Source organism: Gekko japonicus, unplaced genomic scaffold (genome assembly GCF_001447785.1).
Source record: "Gekko japonicus isolate JY-2015 unplaced genomic scaffold, Gekko_japonicus_V1.1 scaffold123, whole genome shotgun sequence".
Classification (NCBI taxonomy): domain Eukaryota; kingdom Metazoa; phylum Chordata; class Lepidosauria; order Squamata; family Gekkonidae; genus Gekko; species Gekko japonicus.
This window is the reverse complement of record NW_015169176.1, coordinates 749,038-771,374: the sequence shown is the minus strand read 5'-3', so window position 1 is coordinate 771,374 and position 22,337 is coordinate 749,038. Positions and strand designations below refer to the sequence as shown.

Here is a 22,337-nt window from a genome sequence, read left to right as displayed (position 1 = left end):
GGGAAACACGGTACTACCGTTTCCCCGAAAATAAGACCTACCCCAAAAATAAGCCCTAGCAGGATTTCTATGCATTTGTGGTATAAGCCCTAGTGTGTCTTCTTGAGAAAAAATAAATATAAGACAGTGTCTTATTTTCGGGGAAACACGGTACTACTAGCCAGGGCCAACCCTGCTTAGCTTCCAAGATCATCATCTACTACTACTAGCCAGGGCTGACCCTGCTTAGCTTCCAAGATCTGATGAGATCAGGCTAACCCAGGCTATCCGGGTTAGGGCAAAGGGGCTGGCTGTAAAGACCACTGCTGCTCATTTGGAGGCGGTAGCTTTCTATGCCAAAGTACAAGGTTTCCAGGATATTATGGATGGGTTAGGCATATGTTGGAGGGTTGGTCTTGGGAACTTCCATGCCTGCAAAGCCATTTACACCAGGCATAACTAAGTTCCAGCACATCCGTCATTCCACATGGGAGGTCTGCTTATTTAGGTCAGCAGCGTTAGTCGTGATTGTCAGGGCATTCAGGATCGCTGATGTTTGGTGAAGTCCAGAGGGAACAGGCAGGTACAGCCCTGTTTGTTTATTTATTTGATTTATATACTGCCCTCCCCATAAACGGGCTCAGAGCAGTTTTCATCAATTAGTATAACACAGTTGATGTAGGACATTAGTTTGAGCCCCAATTGAGTCTCATTTCAACTGCATTTTTCTTTTGCATTTGTGTGTGTGTGTGTGTGCATGTGAGTGTGCGTGCACCTAGAAGTCATGGCAACCTCTGGTGACTGACCCCTACTGGTGGCCTGGAGGATATTCAGAGAGGTGGCTGAATAAAGCCTGCCCCCGCCTCCTACCTCCGATATTCCAAGGAGGTCTCCCATCCCAGAGCTTGACAGAGTCAACCCTGCTTAGCTTCTGAGGTCTGACAAGATCGGGCTTCCCTGGGCTATCCAGGTCAGGGCTTCAACTGCATTGTTCAAAGAGAGCAGACAGTCTTGTCTCATAATCCAGATGTGTCGTTCTGGTCACTGCAAGTAATGCCTGACTTGGTCAGAAGGAGGGGCCCTGCCCCTGGGCTCCTATTCTGGCATGAAAATAATACTCTGCTGACACGGCAACTATGAAAGCTGCCTCGTTCAGGGACGCCCCCCGCCTACTCACAAGTTCAAAATGCGTTCCTTCTGTGCTGCGGCTGCATCTACAGCAACAGGCCTGGAATTTTGTGCCGCAGGGGATTCAGACAGTGGGTGGGTCGGTAGCATTCTGGAGCACCTGCTTCTGCTGTGAGATGGGTGGAGACCCCAGCTTAGGCCTTCATTTGCAGACACGTGTTTGTAATTCCGGGCTATAAGGAGGGTACTTAGTTCCAGCACGGGGCCCCAACTTGGGGTTGGTGACGTGGCCTGCTGTGAATGGCATGGCGAGAGAGGAGTGAAGGACTCCAAACTTCTGTCCTGCCGCCATTATTGCCTTTGGTCTGGTCTGCGCCCACACATCCTTGTTATCTACCTTGGGAGTCAATGACTTCAGAAAAACCACAGGTTTGGTCCTTCACCTCCTGGCTCATCAGGGCCTGGAGGATGATTGGCATCTGTCACTCATCACTATGGTTTGGTCAGATGTTGCTGAGAGTCAAGCATGGAGAGGAGGAGGAGGAGAAATTGGATTTCTACCCCACCCTTCACTTGGAGTCTCAGAGTCTCAGAGCGGTTTACAATCTCCTTTCCCTTCCCCTCCCCACAACAAACACCCTGTGAGGTAGGTGGGGCTGAGAGAACTCTCCGGAGAACTGTCCTTGAGAGAACAGCACTGAAAGAACTTGTGACTGACCCAAGGTCACACCAGCAACTGCATGTGGAGGAGTGGGGAATCATACCCGGTTCTCCCAGATTAGAGTCCGCGCTCCTAACCGCTATACCAAACTGGCTCTACAGCTAATCCCGCCTGAATTGACAGGGCAGAGTGTAGGACTAGCGGGGACTTGAGGGCAGTGGTGCTATCTGAAGAGGGAGCAGTTATTTCCCCTTCATCAAGGAGGCTCAGGGGAGACATGATAGAAGTCTATGAAATTATGCCTGGGGTGGCGGAAGTGAGCAGGGAGAGCTTCCTCTCCCTTGCCCATAACTTGGGGCATTCCATAAAGTTGTTAGGAAACAAGTTCAAGACAAACAACAGGAAATACGTCTTTACACGACGAGTGACTAAAATGTGAACTATCCTGATGGCCACAGGGACAGACAGCCTTTAAAAGGGGTCAGACAGATGCATGGGGGAGAGATCTTATCAGGGGCTACTAGCTAGGGTTGCCAGGCGTGACCGTTGTGCCGGCGGGGGGATTTGGGGGGTGGTCCGGAATCGATCGTCGTCATCTCCGACACGATGACATTTATTTATTTATTATATTTCTACCCCGCCCTCCCAGCCAAGCCCAGCATCATGCAAAAGTGACATCATCACCTCAGCAACACCTCACGGCGATGGTCTGCTTTTTGGGCAAAGTCTATGGTTAAAATTGGGCTCAAACCATAGAGTTTTGCCTCAAAAGCAGAGTGTCACCATGTTACATTGCTGATGCGATGATGTCACTTCCGTGTGACGTCACTGCATCAGGGACGTCACCATGCAACATCACTACCCTGTTTCCCCGAAAATAAGACCTACCCCAAAAATAAGCCCTAGCAGGATTTCTATGCATTTGTAGTATAAGCCCTAGTGTGTCTTCTTGAGAAAAAATAAATATAAGACAGTGTCTTATTTTCAGGGAAACACGGTATTTGTGGTGGGGCTTCCCGCAGAAGCCCCCAAAATTTGGGGATCCCCTGCCCAGACCAGGGGTCTGGGAACCCTACTACTAGCCATGGTAACTAAACGGAACTGACCCATTCAGAGGCAGCAAAACCTCCGAAAAACAGTGCTGGGAGGCAGCACGAAAAGCAGGCCTCGGCCTCTATGCCCTGTTGCTGGCCCTGGAGGGCAATTAGTTGGCCGCTGTGTGAAAAAGGATGCTGCCGTGTGTATGCAAGCCCCTTGCTTATTCCACCAATGTTTACACAATAAGTATGCTTAAAATTAACCTTTGCAGGGAAGGGAAGACACACAACTGCACTCCGTATGTGCAAAAGGCACCCTTCTCCACCTGCTGAATAAAGAAATCATTTGGTGGTAGCCAGGTTGGGAGAATTCAGTAGTTTCTGGTCAGATACGCAAATACCTTTCCAGACACCTCCACTATCCACCTCCCTTCTCCCTAAACACAATCCTCCTCATATGCATGAAAAACAAACATAGCCCTGGTCCCCCACTGCTATAACCTCCCATTCATCTTGCTTCTTCCTCCTCTTTATTCCACTTATCCCTATTCCCTCGCCTTTGGTGCACGGTATCGACACTGAGAGAAGCCAAGGAACTGGAAGTCGACTCTCCATCAGCGTCCTACAGAAACGTCCCTTCTTCTTTCCCTCTCTTTCAGAACCAGCGACAACTGAAAAGGGGGGAGGAGGCCGCTTTCTACTTTCTGAAGAAAATATTATCTTTCTTCTCCAGCACTCCTTCATGCAGCTCTTCCTGTCTCTCTGGCGCTCTCTCCCTCTCTCTCTCTCTCTCAATTTCTTTTATGAAGATGTAGATGCTAGCTGACCTGTCGGTAGCACCAGTTAAATTTGGCTGTGAGCCCACCTTCCAGATTCAGCACAAAAGGGACTTGCTGCAGGCTTCAGCGGTCCGACACACACTTGCATGCATATATCTATCTCCGTCTACGTGCATAAGTGGGATTTGACAGAGTCCTCCTCCATCTTTTCCTCTCCCCCCGCCCCGCACTCCATGGCACCAACTCAAACTGCGGCAGAATTGACAAATCTATTTGGCATCACTGACTCAACCGTTTCAGTTTGAACCATGCGGAGTGCCGCACTGACGTACCACACACAACTCCCCCCCCCCCAAGCATGGAATCTGCACCTTAAAATGTGGACATTTGGGAGCTTCCCTAAGAAAATGAGTCCTTGAAAAGAGGAGAAGAAGCAGAGCTGGCTTCCCTCAAGAAACTGAGGCCATTTTCACAAGTGGCTCTTTAATCTGGTTTGGGTTTATTTATTCATTGTTTATATTTATAATTATATTTATATCCTGCCTTTCCAGCCATCTGGCTCAAGGCGGCTAACAACGTTAAAATGGCATAAACAACCAAGTTAAAACAATTAATAAATACCATACCAGTTAAAACAACACCAGTTGCTTGCAATTAACCCAACAGAAATGGCGGTAATCCAAATCTCAGGCCCGAGGGTGTTCTAAAATTTCAGACGAGATGATGTTCCAGGGCAGCCCCTAATCGAAAGCCTGGTGGAAGAGCTCCATTTTACAGGCCCTGCGGAACTGTAAAAGGTCCCGCAGGGCCCTGATGTCCTCCGGGAGCTCATTCCACCAGGTTGGGGCCGCCACTGAGAAAGCCCTGGCTCTGGTGACATTCAGCCTGGCTTCTTTCGGACCAGGGAGGGTCAGGCGATGTTGCGACCCTGACCGCAGTGCTCTCTGGGGCACATATGGGGAGAGGCGGCCCCTCAAGTAGGCAGGCCCCTGACCATGTAGGGCTTTAAAGGTTAGCACCAGCACCTTGAACTGAATCGGTGTCAGTATTCAGTAATTTATTTAATTTTTTGCTGCCAAGTCGCGGCTGACTTCTGGCGACCCTGGAGGGTTTTCAAGGAAAGAGCCGTTCAGAGGTGGTTTGCCACTGCCTGCCTCTACACAGCAACCCTGGGCTTCCTTGGTGGTCTCCCATCCACATACTAACCAGGCCAACCCTGCTTAGCTTCTGAGAGCTGATGAGACTGGACTAGCCTGGGCTATCCAAGTCAGGGGAGTAAATACTTCGTAAATAATAAATCCGTACTTCAAAAATTTCAGTATTGTAATTTGCCTTGAATCACAAGGAAAGGCCAGGATACATGGACTCCTACTTTTAAGCCCACACTAACAATTCTAACGACGGACACCTTCCCATTTCAGAAGGCAGCCACGGTGTTAGTTGTGAGAACTAACTAGTCATCCGGCCTTACGCATGGAGTGGAGACAGTGGAGACAGAGAACTTTTCCACCCTCTCCCAGAACGATACCACTCAGCGTGACCCAAAGAAATCGATGGGCAGTGGCTTTGGAACAGACAAAGGAAATAACTTCTTTACTCAGTGCAAAATGAACTTCTTGTGGAACGCCATGCCATGGGATGACCACGAGCATAAAAGGTAAAGGTTCCCTTGCTTGAAAGCCAGTCGAGTCCGACTCTAGGGTTGCGGTGCTCATCTCCGTGTCCAAGCCGAAGAGCCAGCGCTGTCTGAAGACGTTTCCATGGTCATCTGGCCGGCATGACTAAACACCAAGGCGCACAGAATGCTGTTGCCTTCCCACCGAAGTGGTACCTATTTATCTACCTGCAATTTCTTGCTTTCGAACTGCTAGGTTGGCAGGAGCTGGAACTAGCATAGATGACTTTAAAAGGGAGTTAGACAAATTCATGGAGGCTAGTTTGGAGGCACGTTTGAAATGTGCAAGGGGCTTCTGTGCCCTTGCTGTAGGCCTCCTGAGGCGGCTGGGTCAGACACTGTGGGGAACCAGATACTGGATTAAGTTGACCATTGGTCTGATCCAGCTTGGCTCTTCCTATGTTCTTTTCCTGCGACTGCTCAACCATCTGACTCCCAACTGCGAAGGGGAAACAAATGAGTTTGCTCTTTTGTAGATGCTTAAGTCTGTCTCTGTGTCTTCTTCTCAACCGCACTTTTGCTGGCTGACTCATCCTGGCTCCAACCAGGTTTTCCTTAGGCAACTCTTTTTCACCCAGATGCTCTTTTTCACCCAGACTTTGAACCGAGGGTTTTAAAGAGGGGTTTTTTAAACTGCTGTGCTTTCAGGTCGATATTTTTTAGCCTTTTTATTGGTTTGTTTTCACTCTCTTTTATACATCTGTGTCACCTTGCCAACCTGAATGGGCTAAGAGTAATAATAAAGATGGCGGTGGGAAGTGCTGTCAAGTTGCAGCCAACTTGAAGAAGACGAAGACAAAGACGATGAAGAAGACAAACACAAAAAAGAAGAAGAAGAAGAGAGGAAGAGATTGGATTTATACCCCGCCCTCCACTCGGAGTCTCAGAGCGGCTTACAATCTCCTTTCCCTTCCCCACAACAGCCACCCCGTGAGGTAGGTGGGGCTGAGAGAGCTCTGACTGAGGACTGTTCTTGGGAGAACAGCTCTGAGAGAACTGTGGCTTGCCCAAGGTCATCCAGCAGCTGCAAGTGGAGGCTTAGCCTGCTGTAAATTGTATTTTATGTATTATTTTAATTTTGAAATTTTTTTGTAAGATTGTAATTTTATCACTGTTGTATGCCACCCCGAGCCCTGTTTTTCGGGGAGAGGGCTGCCTAAAAGACAAATCTAATAAATAAATAAATAATTAATAGCAACCCTGGACATCCTTGGCGGTCTCCCATCCAAATACTAACCAGGGCCGACCCTGCTTAGCTTCCAAGATCTGATGAGATCGGGCCATCCAGGTCCCTACAGATGAGGGAAAGGATTGTTATTCCGCTCACATCCCCTGCTTTACCCACCTCCTCACCCTTCCTTCAGCACGTCAGAGGAAAACATGACATACCCATCTCTGAGGTCGAATGTCTAGCTTTGCCCATAGGTTCACATAAAAGAGGAGAAGATTTTGTTTGAAGGGGAAAATCTCGAGGGGGAATAAATAGTCCACTTTGCATCCCCGTTGGGGAGATGGGCGGGGCATGAATGAAAAATAAAATAAACGCGGAGGGAATTATTGTTGTGGATCATCTCTCCCAATAACAAATGAAGCCGTGCAACTGTGATAGATCAGTGTTATAAAAGAATTGACTCTTTTGCTATTGCAGGCTACTCTTACCCAGGATAGTGGCTCGTTGACTTACCTTGTCAAATGGGTATGAAGAAGATAGCAAGGAGATAGCCAGAGGTGACAAGAAAAGTCTTATCAAAGATCCACCTCACTTCTCGGTTTGCTGCGAATGGCAAATTTCCTACAAGTGACAAACCCCTTGTAATTTATGGCCCTTTTCTTCCTGAGCACGATTTTAACTATTCCCCAGATCCATGAGCACTGCAGATATAATCTCACATGAATCATCTCCCTCTGCTGGAAACTGAAACTTGGCTCCGGTTCAACAACAACAACAAGAATACTGCTGAGGAGTTTCTTTTTTTAATCTTTGGAGGTCTAGGTTGAGAAATACTTGGGCCTCCTATGTGTAACTAACACAAAACAGAGACAGGTGGGGGTCAACAGGTGGTGGTTCTCTCCGCGATCAAAGATGGGCACCAGAAGAGAGTGAGGAAGACCAAGTCTACCTCAATCTGATGTGGAAAACAAAACAAAACTGAAAATGCATACCCAAAATGGACTGGAACCCCAGGGACAAACTTCCCCTTTAAAACAAGGGAACAGAGAACAATGAACATTTTGATGGGAGGGCGGGATAAAAATGTGACAGACAGACAGATGCTGGCTGGACCTCTTTAAGAAGACCAATCTCTCATCTTGAGAAATGCCCTGTTTCCTCTTCCTTGTCTGTGCTGCCATTTGTCCGAAAGCCCAGGGGCGGGAAGAGAGCTTTTGATATTTTAACCTCTTACTCCCAGGGTTGGGGCCAAAGAGAAACAATATACAATTATATAGGCGGAGGGTGGCCATAGCTCAGTGGCAGAGCATCTGCTTGGCACGCAAAAGGTCCCAGGTTCAATCCCCGGCATCTCCAGTTTAAAGGGACCTGGCAGTCAGTGATGTGAAAGAGCTCTGCCTGAGACCCTGGAGAGCTGCTGCAGGTCTGAGAAGACCAGACTGACCTTTGATGGACTGAAGGTCTGACTCAGTGTAAGTCAGCTTCATGTGTTCAACTCCTCCCCCCGCAACGGTGAACAGAACGCTTCCCAATCATGCTCCCAAGTCCCACCTCTAGGTACAAACTGGGTGTAAGATTTCCAAGTCTAGATTAAGACACTGATGGAGATTTGGGAGTAGAGCACAGGGAAGGCAGGCTTGAGAGCCAGTTTTGTGTAGTGGTTGGGAGCGCGGACTCTAATCTGGAAGAACCGGCTTTGATTCCCCACTCCTCCACAGGCAGCTGCTGGCGTGACCTTGGGTCAGTCACAAGTTCTTTCAGGGCTGTTCTCTCAAGGGAAGTCCTCGGGAGAGCTCTCTCAGCCCCAGCTGCCTCACAGGGTGTCTGTTGTGGGGAGGGGAAGGGAAAAGAGGCTGTAAGCCGCTTTGAGACTCCTTCGGGTAGTGAAGGGCGGGGTATAAATCCAATCTCCTCCTCCTCCTCCTCCTCCTCCTCCTCCTCCTCTTCTTCTTCTTCTTCTTCTTCTTCTTCTTCTTCTTCTTCTTCTTCTTCTTCTTCTTCTTCTTCTCCTTCTCCTTCTCCTTCTTCTGGAATGAGGAGGGACCTCAGTGGGCGTGAATGCCATAAATTCCACCCTCTGAAGTTGCTATTTCCTCCAAGGGGAACTGATCGCTGTGGTCTGGAGATCAGTTGTAATTCCATGAGCCCCCCACCCCCCCCGGCTGTCAACCCTAACTGGGGTGAGAGGGCAGCCTGAAAATGCTTGGTTGCGACGGGACTATTCGCCACTCCTCTCTCCCTGAAGATTTCAAGGACTGAGTGGAATGAAAGGGGAAGCTGAGCCTCTTGTATGACTGTCAAAGTCTTCTTCGGGGAGGTGTAGCAAGAGAGATGAAGACATCACCCCGCCTGGCCGACAGCTGCTGCCTTAGAGATTCCGTGTTCGCTCCCGCACGTTCTCCTCCTCCTCCCCACCCGCCTGGACGTGAGGCAGTTTGAGAATTCCTTTTTCCACAGTGTTCTGCAGGCAGGGCACATGGGGTCAATTCAGAAGGGCCTTCCCAAGAAAAGTGGCGTTGACTGACAGCTGCCTCCCTTTCCCAAGAGTGGTTACAACTTTATTATACGCAGCTGCACTCCATACGGCCAAGTGCGGTCTCTCGCACACCTGCCCGGAGCACGGAACAAGTGCCCCCCTCCCCCCCCCTTTGCTGAGCACACACTACGTATTTTGAGGTTCAGGGGTCGGCAAGGGTCAACACAGCTGTATTTATAGACAAAGAAGACGCAGGCACGGAGCGCTCGATGCATCACCGCCAACCGCCACTGCGGCTACGGGTCCCCCCCCATCCGTGACAAACCAAATTGCGCCTCGTTATTTATCGCCGGGCTTTATTCTCTAGGACGTTGTGATCTCCGCTCAGGATTTGTGCCCTTTCATTTTCCGAGCCTCAATAACTCCTGAACTGCAGCTTCGTGTGGTTTTGTGATTGTTAACCCAGCATGGGGATGGGGCTCAGGCTATAAATGCTCAATGAATCTTGTATGGGGTGGGGGGGGGCAAACACACACGCCCCATAGGGCTGCAAAAGCATTTTCTCCTTCATTTGCAGTCGAGGAACATATCGCAGACACTCCGCTGAGAGGAAGGCACAACAGAGGCTGGGTTTTACCAGGAACACTGGCTTCCTCATCTCTCAAAAGAAAGATGACTCGGGGAGAAAATAGATCCAGGTGGTCAGCCGTGTTAGAGTCCAGTAACAGCCTTAAGACCAAGGTATGAGCTTTCGTGTGCACGGCAAATATTTCAAGTGTGCCTTGCACACGAAAGCTCATACCTTGAATAAAACTTTGTTGGTCTTAAAGGTGCCACACTGGACTCTAAGTTTGTTCTTTTGGGGAGAAAAAACGTTGACCAATTTCCCACAAGCAGCTGCGCCACCCTCCCCTTTCCCCCGATTGTATGCATCAAGTTCCCACTAACCCATCATAAAGCAGATTTGGGGAGCTTTCTCTGGTGGTTGTTGACGCGGTTTGCCGCCAAGAGGCAAAACTCAAAGACCGATTTCCCACAAGCAGCTGCGCCACCCTCCCCTTTCCCCCGATTGTATGCATCAATTTCCCACTACTTGCTGCGTGGCCGCATTTTGACCCGTGGCTTTACCCGATTTCGTCCGCATCTTCTGGATCCTCAAAAAGCAGGATCGAGAAAACGCGGGCGAAATCGGGCGAAGCTGCGGATCAAAATGCAGCCACGCAGCAAATAGTGGGAAATTGACACATACAGACTGGGGAAAGGGAAGAGCGAGGGCGGCTCAGCTGCTTGTGGGAAATCGGTCTTTGAGTTTTGCCTCTTGGCAGCAAACCGCATCGACAACCACCAAAGAAAGCTCCCCAAATCTGCTTTATGATGGGGCTCCAGTTGATTTAAAGCCTTCCATTCCATCACCACTCCAATCTTTTGGAGGCTGGAATTTGGCATGGGTGGGGGAGGGAGGAGGAGAGGCGGGGAGAAACCCGCACTTACTTTATGGTTCTTGCCATGCCGATACATCATCCAATCCTCCCCGTTCGTGCTGACCTCCAGCTTGTACGACCGCACGTAGTAGCCATTTTGTGTCTCTCGAGAGATGGCGCCCTGGGTGGCGATGGCTGTCAGCACAGTCAGGAAGCGAAGATCCACCTGGGAGGGGAGCAAAAAAAACACCAGGGAATGGGAAGTGGAATTACAGGGGTTTTTTAAAAGAAGGTTATCCCCTTTACTTTATACACTGAGTGTACTTTCCTAGACGTTTTTGCTCAAAGCATCTTCCAAACCCAACCAGGGTGCAGACCAAAGATGCTGAGCACCAGGAAGCCAACCAGAGCAGAGCTTGCGACAACTGCATCGCTCTACTTTCCCTCCGGCTGACCCGTGGTGGGTCTCCGATCCTCACTGTGGCGCATAATAGCAAAACCATTGTGTGCTATGCTAAAGGCATTCTCTGGGACTGGTTCATTGAGTTGCTCCAGAAAGGGGCTGTCTGAAGGCAGAGCTGAGGATTGGGGTGCTCAGCTGGTATGAATTAGCACAACAGTGTTTCATTTGCGGCAGATCGGCGTGTCACAGCTGTAGCTTTTGCCACTGGCCACGCTCAGAGTTGCCTGTTCCGTCTCAGCTCCGTTCCAGTATAAGAACTTAATAGGATCAATTTCCAGACCAGCCGAGTTAACATTCCTGGATGTGGCTGCAGTGTGAGCCATAGAAGGAAATGTTTTCGAAGCTGCCTGGTTTTGTTACAGTTTTCGTAAACTGAGGGAGGGCAGCGTGCTTTGGGATTACTCATTTCCCTCCCTCGCTTTGCCTCACTGGACCGTGCTGTAAACCCCTCTGGGATAAGATCTCCACGAGGCTTTTCTTGCAAAATGCTCGACACGACTTGAGGCCCAGCCTCCCTTGCAAACAACAACAACAACAATAACAATAATAATAATACATATTATGCACCGGCATGGAAGTAACTGGAGCATAAACAAGGCCGTGTATCCCTTTACTGGTGCATCATTAGTCATATAGAGTTGAACCCCTGACGTTTCACTAAGTTGACTGTGAGTAAACGCCAACAGAATTAGCAGTGTATTATGGTAAGGCAAGTGGGGGGAAATGTGGTTTCGGCCCAGCCTCCCTTGCAAACAACTATACGAGAGAGAGAGAGAGAGAGAGACAGAGAGAGAGACAGAGAGACAGAGAGAGAAACCCTAAGTTGAATAACCAGTTTGGTGTAGTGTGTTTGATGTAGCGATTAAGTGATTCGGTGTAGTCAGATTGATGTAGTGGTTAGGAGAGCGGACTCTAATCTAGGAGAACTGGGTTTGATTCCCCACTCCTCCACATGCAGCTGTTGGTGTGACCTTGGGTCAGTCGCAAGTCCTCTCAGAGCTGTTCTCTCAGGAGCAGTCCTCGAAAGAGCTCTCTCAGCCCCACCTACTTCACCGGATGTCTGCTGTGGGGAGGGGAAGGGAAAGGAGATCGTAAGCCGCTCTGAGACTCTGAGTGAAGGGTGGGGGTATAAATCCAATCTCCTCCTCTTCTTCTCTTAAAGGACTTCAAAACTCTACCCCCAACAGTGAAGTCAAATAGCCCAATATGCACAATCAAACAATGGAGTATTGACCAAAAAGGGGATTCTGTGCTGCTTGCAGTGGTACCGAAGCCAACATATGTTTGGGGGGGTTGTACGCATGCCTTATTTGGTAAGCACAATGAAGTCATGAAGTCCAGTTCATGCTTTCCAGAGATCTCTTAGTAATGTAGATTATAAAAGGTCATGGCCTTTAACTCTCCCATGAAGAAATGGACATCTGCTGCAGCCGATGACCTTTTAGTACTTCCAGGGCCGAATGCCCTTTAGCACTTGCCACCCCACAGAGCTCCACTCAGCCCACGTCTCTTTGGCCACCACAAATTGGCTCTGAGCAGGCCCTGCTAAAGCCTTTTTTCCTTCTAGCACTCCCGCCGGAGCTCCCAGCTGCTGGTACGTGTTACAATTCCCCCAGCAGAATAAATATTATTCTAGCTGTACTCTGCCCAGCGCATGCAAGAAAGTCCGGTTCACTTCGATCACCGCAGAGTCAACTGCGGGGCTTGTAAGTAGTAGCGCTTCTCTCCCTCTTCGCCCTCTGGAAAGCCCATCAGGGTCTGGGGGATGGGGGCACCGAGGTCAAGCAGAGACTTCTGTTGGAATGTTAATGGTCTGGCCGGTGCTGCCTTCGGCCGCTCACGGAGGAGGCAGAGTCAGGCTCTCCCTCTGCCAAACAGCAGTTCAAGGGTCCCCCTGCCGGCTCCCAGCAGGCCACAAGAACAGCAAAGCACTCGTATTCTGGGGTCAATTTAACAGCATGATAATCTGTTTGGTTCGAGAAGGGGGGGGAGAGAGGGAGGGAGGGGAACCCGAAGGTCTGGAGGGTAGTGGTGGTGGTCCCCTGCCAAGGTAAACAAAGAAGCCATTCTCTCCCCTACCATCGCTCTGCCAAGACTGCTTCCATGGATGCGCAGCACGCCTGCCCATGCCAAGCCAATCTTTTCACAGAACAAAATGCTAGCTGGGGGCTCTAGCGGGCCATGTTTTCGACAAAACAGACTTAAACATCAGATCGCGCCAGCTGTCTGGCAACGCAACTGTTGCTAAGCCTGATAGGATGGCTTCCCACCCTTCCTAAATTATGTCGGTCTCCTTGCTTAGTCAACTGAGAGTTACCGTCCCTTCCTTTCTGGCCACTGGAGCAGATCATACCTGTAAGTACTCCTTGTTGTTATCGATATTGGGGGTCCACCCGTTGTCATCGCTATTCAGCCGGCTCTGCTGCGGGGTCCACCTGCCGTCAGAGTAAGTACTGGAGGCGGTGATCTGTTCGCTGGAGATTCGGCCAGACTCCATCCCTAAGGGAATGTTGCACTGGAAGTCTGGGGAAAGCAGAAAGAGCAAAAATGCAAAGAGATCTCTCTGCAGGACCACTCCCTGTATGAATTCCACTCCCGACCAAAACCACTGCAACTAACTGACTCCCGGCATCCTATTAAAAGAAGCCTTTGTGGCTGCAGAAATGAACGCAGATTTCTCTCTTTGAAGACTCCCAATAAAAAGCTGATGTCCAGAAATGACGTTTGAAACAGCTCACAATGAAACCCCTAAATTGGTGATGATTCTAAAGCTGCAGAAATCTCTCGCAGGTGACCTGCAAAGAACCAGGAACGTACATACGTAAGTGCTGTCAAGTCACAACAGAATTATAGTGACTCTAGCAAGGGGCTAGGAAATTGGCACTAAAATCAAAGAATCTTGCTGAAAAACTTGATTTTGCAAATATAGGTAGTGTGCATAACTAACTTTCACACTGTCTGTGCATACTCATTAGTATACTGCTTCACTGTTTGGAGGGTTATCTAACTGTCCTAGCTAATTCCTTTTTTAAAGCTATCTGGGCTAGTGGCCATTCCCACATCTTGTAAGAGTGACTGCAGAAGGCCTACTCCAGGACGACAGGAAGCTCCATCCTGACTTTGTTTACTATGCTTGTGAAACATCACAAATAAAAGGAAGATATTAATATACTTCCATCCCAAAGAGGAACGATATGGTGGTGATATTCCAACTCTTCAAGTTTGTAAATGCTCAACATCAGAAGGCTAGATAGCCACCTGACAGCAATGCTGATTCTGTGAACATAGGCAGATCATGAGAGGGAGGGCAGGGAGGGTTGCCTCAGTGCTTAGTTCTTGTGTCCCTTTCTTACACGCCCAGGGAAATGCCGATCACCATGTTGGGGCCAGGAAGCAATTTTTCTCCAGGCCAGTTTGGCCAGGGGTCCTGGAGGTTTTTTTGCCATCTTCTAGGCATGGAGCAGGGGTCACTGGGTGTGTGTGAGAGGGAGGTATTTGTGAATATCCTGCATTGTGCAGGTGGTTGGACTAGATGACCCAGGAAGTCCCTTCCAACTCTATGATTCTATGGTTAGGGGAAGACCTGGGGCACTGATTGGCCACTGTGTGAAACAGGTTGGGTTGGACAGACCACTGGTCTGATCCAGGAGGGCTCTTCCTATATTCTTAACATAGATTTAAGTGCCCACCCATAGACTATACCCCTCAAACTAATTTCTGTTCTATGATCCTGGAACTTGAACGCTGAAAAAACATGCTGAACACGCTATAAGATTTCAAACTTTTAATTTTCTACATTTCTGCAGTGCCCTCAAAAATACTCGGTTGCGTCTTCTTGATTTGTGTACTTGCATTAAGAGACTGGGGTATTCAGGGAGAAAAGTATCTCGAACACGTCTCTCTGATACATTCAATGTCTCCACCGAAGAATGATACACGTGGGCAGCCGTGCTGGTCTGAAGCAGCAGAACAAAGTTTTAGTCCAGTGGCACCTTTAAGACCAACCAAGTTTTATTCACGGTATAAGCTTTCGTGTGCACGCATACTTCTTCAGATACAATGAAATGGAAGTTACCAGTCCATGCATATAGGGAGAGAGTGAGCAGCAAATTAGCATACAATATAATGAAGATGTTTAACAGATTCAAGGACCAAACAGGACTAACAAGCTTAGTTTATATGTAGACTTGGAAATGTGGATTTGGAAATGCAGACCGCACAACCTGCCAACTTACTTTCTGGCACCTCCTGCTGAACCAAGTAATAGCGAGCCGAAAAGCCACCTTTAGCCACTGCCAAATCCGTGTGGAATGTGAGCGACAGGATGCCGGTCGTTGAGCGGATCTCTGACGGGGTTTTGGTGCCACAGTACCTGCCAATTAAGGGGCCAACTGCAACAGAAACAACAGGAAGACACTCCTTTATGGTTCATTTTGACAGACTAATCCTCAACGCCCATTGAAAGGAAAAAGCAAATCATATACCTAACCAGGTAAAACATGATGGGAGAAAGGAAGACTAGACACCATGTTTACTGAAACTATCACTTATTTTTAAGAGCTATTTTTGGCAAGTATGGTAATGCACATCTGTCTAAACAAACATTTATGCTTAGTATCATTGAGTTGGAAGCCATGCTCCCTCTAAGCTGTGGAACTCTTGTGAGCAAAAAATTCTACTTTGTGAGCTACTGGTGTTAAAGCTGTGAGCGAGCGATTTGGCCACTGCAGAAATTAGTTTGCTCTGGAGCCATCCCTTCCTGAGCGAAGACAAAAATGTGCGAGCCGGAGGCTAAAAAAACTGTGAGCTGGCTCACACTGACTCAGCTTAGAGGGAACACTGGTTGGAAGGGGCCACAGAGGCCATCTAGTCAAACCCCCTGAAACAACCTAAAGCATCCCTGGCAAGTGTTCATCCAGCCGCTGCTTGAAGATGCCGGTGAGCAGCCTTAAAAATACGTCCACCAAATCTTGCCAGACTACAAAGAATTTGACCAGCCTGTCCACCCACCGGCTGCAAAGGACTAGAGAGCCAACTTTTGTAAAGCTTCCCTGTCTGGTCCCCAGCAGGTTGTTCTTATCCGCTGCAGCACGCAGCAGGCAACCGCCACTGACAATTCCAGGGCCATTCCTGTTTCTAACACATTTCTCCTCTCATTGGCATAAGGGGCCATAAGGAATTAGGGTTGCCTTACTGATGGACTGATAATGCTTCCCAGCTGCTTCTTCAAAAAACTGGGGTCAATAAGATGTATAAAACCATCTGCTAGGTCTCCCTGTATCAAATACATTTAAATTTAAGAAATCTAGGAACGATCAGAACAGTCCAGCGACTCAAAAGGTTCCGATTTTCACGTCCATGATCTGGTTTATAATCTCAGAGGGGCTTACAAACTCCTTTTCCTTCCCCTTCCCACAACAGACACCCTGTGAGGTAGGTGGGGCTGAGCAGGGCTCTTTTTGTAGAAAAAGCCCAGCAGGAACTCATTAGCATAATAGGCCACACCCAACAGCAGACACTCATTAGCATATTGGGCCACACCCCTGACAGCACAGCTCATTAGCACATTAGGCCGCACCCCCATGTTACCAGAAGTGTGGTTATCCAGCCACACCCACCTTTTGCTTCTTATTCTGTTTACCTTGTTTGTTGTCAAAACCCAGGGCATTTTTGTAGCAGGAACTCCTTTGCATGTTAGGCCACACACCCCTAATGTAGCCAATCCTAATGAGTTCCTGCTGTTGGGTGTGGCCTATTATGCTAATGAGTTCCTGCTGGGCGTGGCCAACTCGGGAGCCAGCCGGAACTCCGTTCCTGTGCGTTCCTGCCCAAAAATAGCCCTGGGACTGAGAGAGCTCTGAGAGAAGCCAGTACCCTTTGAAGTAGCCTGCCCAGGACTCTCCATCATGTTCTGAGGAACTTTCCTTTGTCTTGTTAAACACACTTTATTTATTTATTTAGGTAACGTCCAACCTGAAGAAGAGTTTCAGAGAACTCAAAAGTTTGCACATACTCTTATATGTCATTTGATTGGCCCTCATCAACATTATTATGTGGACCATGTTCAAGATTTTTTTAAAAAAAGAAAAGATATACCGCTTTCATCCTTACCTTGAGGGATACCGTCCCAGATGTCCAGCCAATCATACTTGCAGTCTCCCTCCCCGACTTGCAAAGGGTCATTTTCGAGGTCGAAGGTTAGAAATTGAAGGATGATCTCCATCTTTGGCTTAGCCATGATGGTGAAAGTGCAGTCCAAATTATGAGGATACTTATCGGGAAATCCCGGGGATTCGATGGTACCGTTCGAGCTGGTGAAGTTTCGAGAACAATCTTCCGAACCTGCAACAAAAGACAAGGGGGATCCCCTCAAAGTTAAAAAAACCAAACAAAAATGGGACATCAATATACTACATTGTCAGCTGCCTCACTAACAGTAGCCAGACAGAGAGGCATAATTCATAATTGTTTTTAAAGCACTCAAATCCCTCATGCAGAAAATTGCTACAGGCTTGCAAAAGTATTAATTATTAATTATTACTGTCCCCATTTTATTTTCCATCAGAGTGGCAATTAGCAGAGCTGTCTCGCTGATGTGACACCTGAAGTCTAGCATCCTAAGAGCCACACAATGACGCACACAAACAGCCTCGAATGTCACAACGGCTCGGATAAAAAATGTTTGGGATAGGAAGGGTGCATGCACGCGGGATTTTGTTGAGACAAGAAACAAGAGTTGCCTTTCTTACTCGTCCATGTTATTTACACCAGAAATGTAAGTTATTTCTCTCCTTAAGGAACGTGCTTTGGCAGCCAGCAGGGCAGACAATATTGCCACTTATTTAGAGATGACCCCAACACTGGCCTCCATTGTGCCCTGGCCGGCTAAGTGCCTCTGTTTCTTGCCGACCCAAGGTGCCTGGGGGAGAAAGAGGTTGCATTCTGTTCACGCTATGACTCCACTGAAACTATTGCTCTATAGGGATCAGACAATTAACAATTGAATTCCCTACTCTACGGGTCATTCGGGAGGGAAGGGGGGAGGGATAGGGAATGTTACAAGACCCCTACAGTTCCACTGCTGTAACAAAGAATTAACTTCCACAACTCTTCTGACTTTTATTATGCAGAACCAGTTCAGAAAACGCACCATACCAATTCTGAAAAGGTTTCAAATGCATTGCCCAACCCCCCAAAAAAGGATGGAGAAAAAAGTATATGGGTATTTGGTTGTTCTTTCTAAAAAGAGCCGGTCCCTTTAAGGAAGAGGGAAAAAAATAAATGATGATGTTATACTAATGGCTATGGAAATTTATTTAATCAGATGACTTCAAAAATGAGTGGGACTTAATTGAATGACCTGGAACTGTAGGCCTAAATTGACTGGCACAGGTATATGCCTCTAAAAACAAATCACTGAATTTGCCAACACAAGAGACCTCAAGTAACTGGCTTCTTCCCGCTCTCCTTTCATTTAAAGACACTTAACAACGAATACAGAATGGAAGAGCCCTATATATTCTGAATGTGCAAGCCAGAGATAAGTGTTCTTAGCAATGAAATCCACACCATTTTGTATTCCTGTATTTACTGTAATCCTTGGGGTACAATACATCACAATATGCAAATATAACAAGGGGTTGCGAAGATTCACCCCTTTCTTTGCTTTCTGGAGTAAAATTAAAGGTGCACAAAGTTCACAGTCACATGAGGACCCATGTTGCCATTTTAGGAGTGAACCACAGTCCTGAGTAATGCATGCACCATTGCACATTTGAGGCAAATGCTACCCAGGAAAAAAGGATTTGTTATTCCCTTTCAGTGTCAGCAAAGAACCAGCTGTCATGACTTCATTTACTTAAAATATTTATATGCCCACCTTTCTCCTGAGCATCACAGCACACAAGGCAGGAAACACTCTGCACTGATGATATTCAGTGGCCTCAAAAACAACCCCCCCCTTTACAAAAAAGCAAAAACAAAAACCAAAAAAAACCCCTAACCCAGGGATCCACAAATCTTTTTGAGCCTGCGGGCACCTTTGGAATTCTGAAATGGGGTGGAGGGTGCAACCACAAAATGGCTGCTGAAGGAGGCAGAGCCAACCACAAAATGACAGGAAGTGAGGTTATACATAATTCTGATAGTAATACTTCAGCATTTCAGGCAGAAGATCTGCTTAACCAGATGCCTTTTAAAACAAACATATTGCTTAAAAATATTTTCTTGCACACGTACAGCTGATCTTCAGTTTTGACAGTCAGATCTCCAGTGGTCAATCAGAAGCCCTGCTGGGCAAAAGCCCCACGTGACCTCACCCACTTTCCAAAAAACACTTGGCCAGCATGAGGAAAGGTGTCAGTGGGTTCCACTGGGGAGCCCTGCCTTAAACTAAGGTCGATTTCACACAAGAGCTGCACCTGCTGTCGCGCCTCCCTTTGCCCCGCTTCTATTGGTCAATTTCCCACTCGAAGTCATGCGCGGCTGCATTTTGACCTGCAGGTCAAAATGCAGCCACACGGCTTCGAGTGGGAAATTGACCAATCGAAGCGGGGCAAAAGGAGGCGCGATGGCGGCGCAGCTCTTGTGTGAAATCGGTCCTAATGAAAAAATAGAGAGGTAGGTCAGGCACTACAGATTTTGGGGAACCTGCTCAGTCAGAAAGCAAGGGGTTCTTATGAACTCCCCACACACACCAGTCCATCAAGGAATTCTCCACCATGTTGGAATCTGACAGCAAACTGAAATTTTAGTTCTGCCATCACATTTTGCCTTGAACACTAGAAACGGAATGTGGGCTTTGTATTGCAAGGAACTTCCTGAGAACTGCAGCCTCATCCAGCAGCTTTGAAGAAAGAAACATTCAGATTTATCTCTGGCAAAAAAAAGATTTTGGAATATTCACACTTTTTCTGGCCCTATTCCAGGGAGTCCATGTTGTCTCACACAACGGCATAGGGTACCATTCTACCCTGTGTACCATTCTAGCCCACTTCTGCCTCGTCTCCTATATGAGCAGAAAGACAGCTCACACCCTTAATTTGGGCAATAGCATGAAGGCTAGTCATTCTAGGGCCATTGGTCCATCAAAGTTAATACTGTCTACTCAGACTGGCAGTGAGTCTCCAAGCTGAAGTTCTTGGAAAGCCAGATTCCACATTCAGTACTGCCTTCTGTTCTTTTTTGTTTTCACTCCTGCACAGTTGGGAGTGTACATACTGCCCTATCCATTGTTGGCTGCAAAATGGCCCCTAGAATGACTAGCTTTTATGCTATTGCCAAAACTAAGGGTGCGAGTCGTCTTTCTGCTCATATAGGAGATGTGGGCTAGAATGGTACACAGGGTACTTGCTGTACCCTATGCTGTTGTGTGAGACAACATGGACGCCCAGGAATAGGGCCAGAAAAAGTATGAATATTCAAAACAAAATTTTTTTTTGCCAGAGATCCAAAACCAGAAATATGAAAAATAGTTATTCCATTGAATTCACCATTTACTGGAGCAAAATGTGGATTGTCTCGGTACACAACCGCAATTTTTGCTTATCTCTTGCCTTGAGATAGAACAAGCCTTGCTGAGGAAGGATCTGCAAGGCTTCTGCAAAGGGTAGTCCTGTTTTGCCACCTTCTTTTGGAGATCTTTGAGAGAGGATCAACGAATATGTGAATACAAGACTATGTGTTCGAACTTCTAAGAAGCTTCTGATATAGTTGTTCACCAAAAGCTCCTGAGAAAACTTCACAATCATGGGACAAGAGGATGGGCTCTTGCATGTATTGATAAATGGTTGAAGAATAGGAAGCAGATGGTAGGAGTAAATGGATAATTCTCACAACAGAGGGAAGTGATCTGTGAGATTCCCCCAAGGATCTGCGTTGGTACTGATGCTTTTGAAACCTATTCGTAAATTGTCTGGGGTGAGGAATCATGTAGCCAAGTTTGTAGAAGGCACCAAATTATTCAGGAGGGTGAAAACTCAGGCAGACTATAAAGAACTTCAAAGAAACCTGGTCCAAACTCATCAACAAAATGGCCAATGAAATCCAGTGTAAGTAAATAGCAAGTGGTCCTCACCTGGGTAGCCCAGGCTGGCCTGATCTCGTCAGATCTTGGAAGCTAAGTGGGGTCAGCCCTGGCTAGTATTTGGATGGGAGACCTCCAAGAAATACCAGGCTCATGATGTGGAGGTAAGTAATGGCAAACCACCTCTGAATGTTTCTTGCCTTGAAAACCCTACAGGGTCGCCATACGTGAGCTGGGACTTGACGGCACTTTCCACTGCCAAATGGAAAGTGATGACCACCAAGGGCCCTCCCCCCCAAAAATCCTTAATTTCACATATACCTTGTTGGAGACTGAACCAGGAAAGGCATCTTGGGTAATCACAGATTTTCCATAAAAACATCCACTGAGTGTGCAGCACTCAGGGGAGGAAAAGAGGAACGTTTTGTGTTTCAGATTATTCGGAAAGTGACTGAAAAAACCCGGTGTGTAGATATTATATGTTGTTGTTGCTATTTATTAGACGTATTGATCGCCCCATCCCAACTGGCGCCAGAATCTGGGCGATTTACAGTATGGCATTAAGCCTTAGATACAATATAAAAACATCAAATATAAAATTGATTACATTAAACCAATTTAAAAACAAATTGAAATTTAAGATGGCATCAGGTTGGGGGGGGATGGGTGCCAGCCACATTGGAAAACCGTCGCTGTCCCTAAGCAAAAGCCTGGCGGAACATCTCTGCCTTACAGGCCCTGCAGAATTGCATGAGGTCCCGCAGAGGACTGTAGTAGGCAGAGAGTTCCACCAGGTTGGGGCCAGGACCGAAAAGGACCTGGCCCTGGTCAGGGACAGCTGGACTTCTTTGGGGATAGAGATCACCAATAAGTTGTTATCTGCAGAGTGCAATGCTCTTCCAGGGACATAGTGGAGGAGACAGCCCCGTAGATATGTTGGTCCCAGAACACTCAAGGCCCTGAAGGTTGATACCAAGACCTTGAACTTGACTTGGCATTCTACTAGAAGCCAGTTGAATATGTGCTGTCTGTGATGTTCCCATCAGGACATGCTCCGCCACATTCTAGATCAGCCGGAGCTTCTGGGTCAGCCTCAAAGGTAGGCCGGTGTACAGCAAGTTACAGCAGTCTAATTTGGAGGTGAGCATTGCATGGAGTACTGTGGCTAGGTCAGGGCGAGACAGGAAAGGAGCCAATTGCCATACCTGGTGAATCTACTTTATAACTCCATTTTGTCTGTATCACGCCCTCCCTCCACAGAGCTCAGGACAGCTTTGGAAGAGAGACCTAGGCCTAAGGTCAACCAATGAACTCCATGGCTGAGTGAAAATTTGAAGCTGAGTCTTCCCATTCAGCCAAGACATGGCTACTTCCACATAGCAACAGTCCTGTTGTAGCACGTGGCAGGGTACCTGTTGGCCTACCCGGACATCTTAAATCTGAGGGCTTCAGCAACAACCCGAATTCTTTTGTTTGTTTATTTATTTATTTATTTATTTATTTATTTTAATTTATAGCCCACC

The 22,337-nt window shown here is 47.6% G+C and overlaps 1 protein-coding gene across 2 annotated transcripts in view; it reads right to left on the bottom strand.

Moving 5' to 3' along the window:
- The window catches only part of NRP2 (neuropilin 2), a 292,663-nt gene that overhangs the window by 149,480 nt on the left and 120,846 nt on the right, over positions 1-22,337 (bottom strand). For both annotated transcript variants that reach the window (XM_015416007.1, XM_015416008.1), the window contains exons 4-7: positions 16,902-17,132; positions 15,026-15,181; positions 13,144-13,313; positions 10,398-10,553 (exon numbers count right to left, since the gene is read on the bottom strand). In XM_015416007.1, coding sequence (XP_015271493.1) covers positions 10,398-10,553; positions 13,144-13,313; positions 15,026-15,181; positions 16,902-17,132 — 713 coding nt within the window. The remainder of the gene's footprint in view (positions 1-10,397; positions 10,554-13,143; positions 13,314-15,025; positions 15,182-16,901; positions 17,133-22,337) is intronic.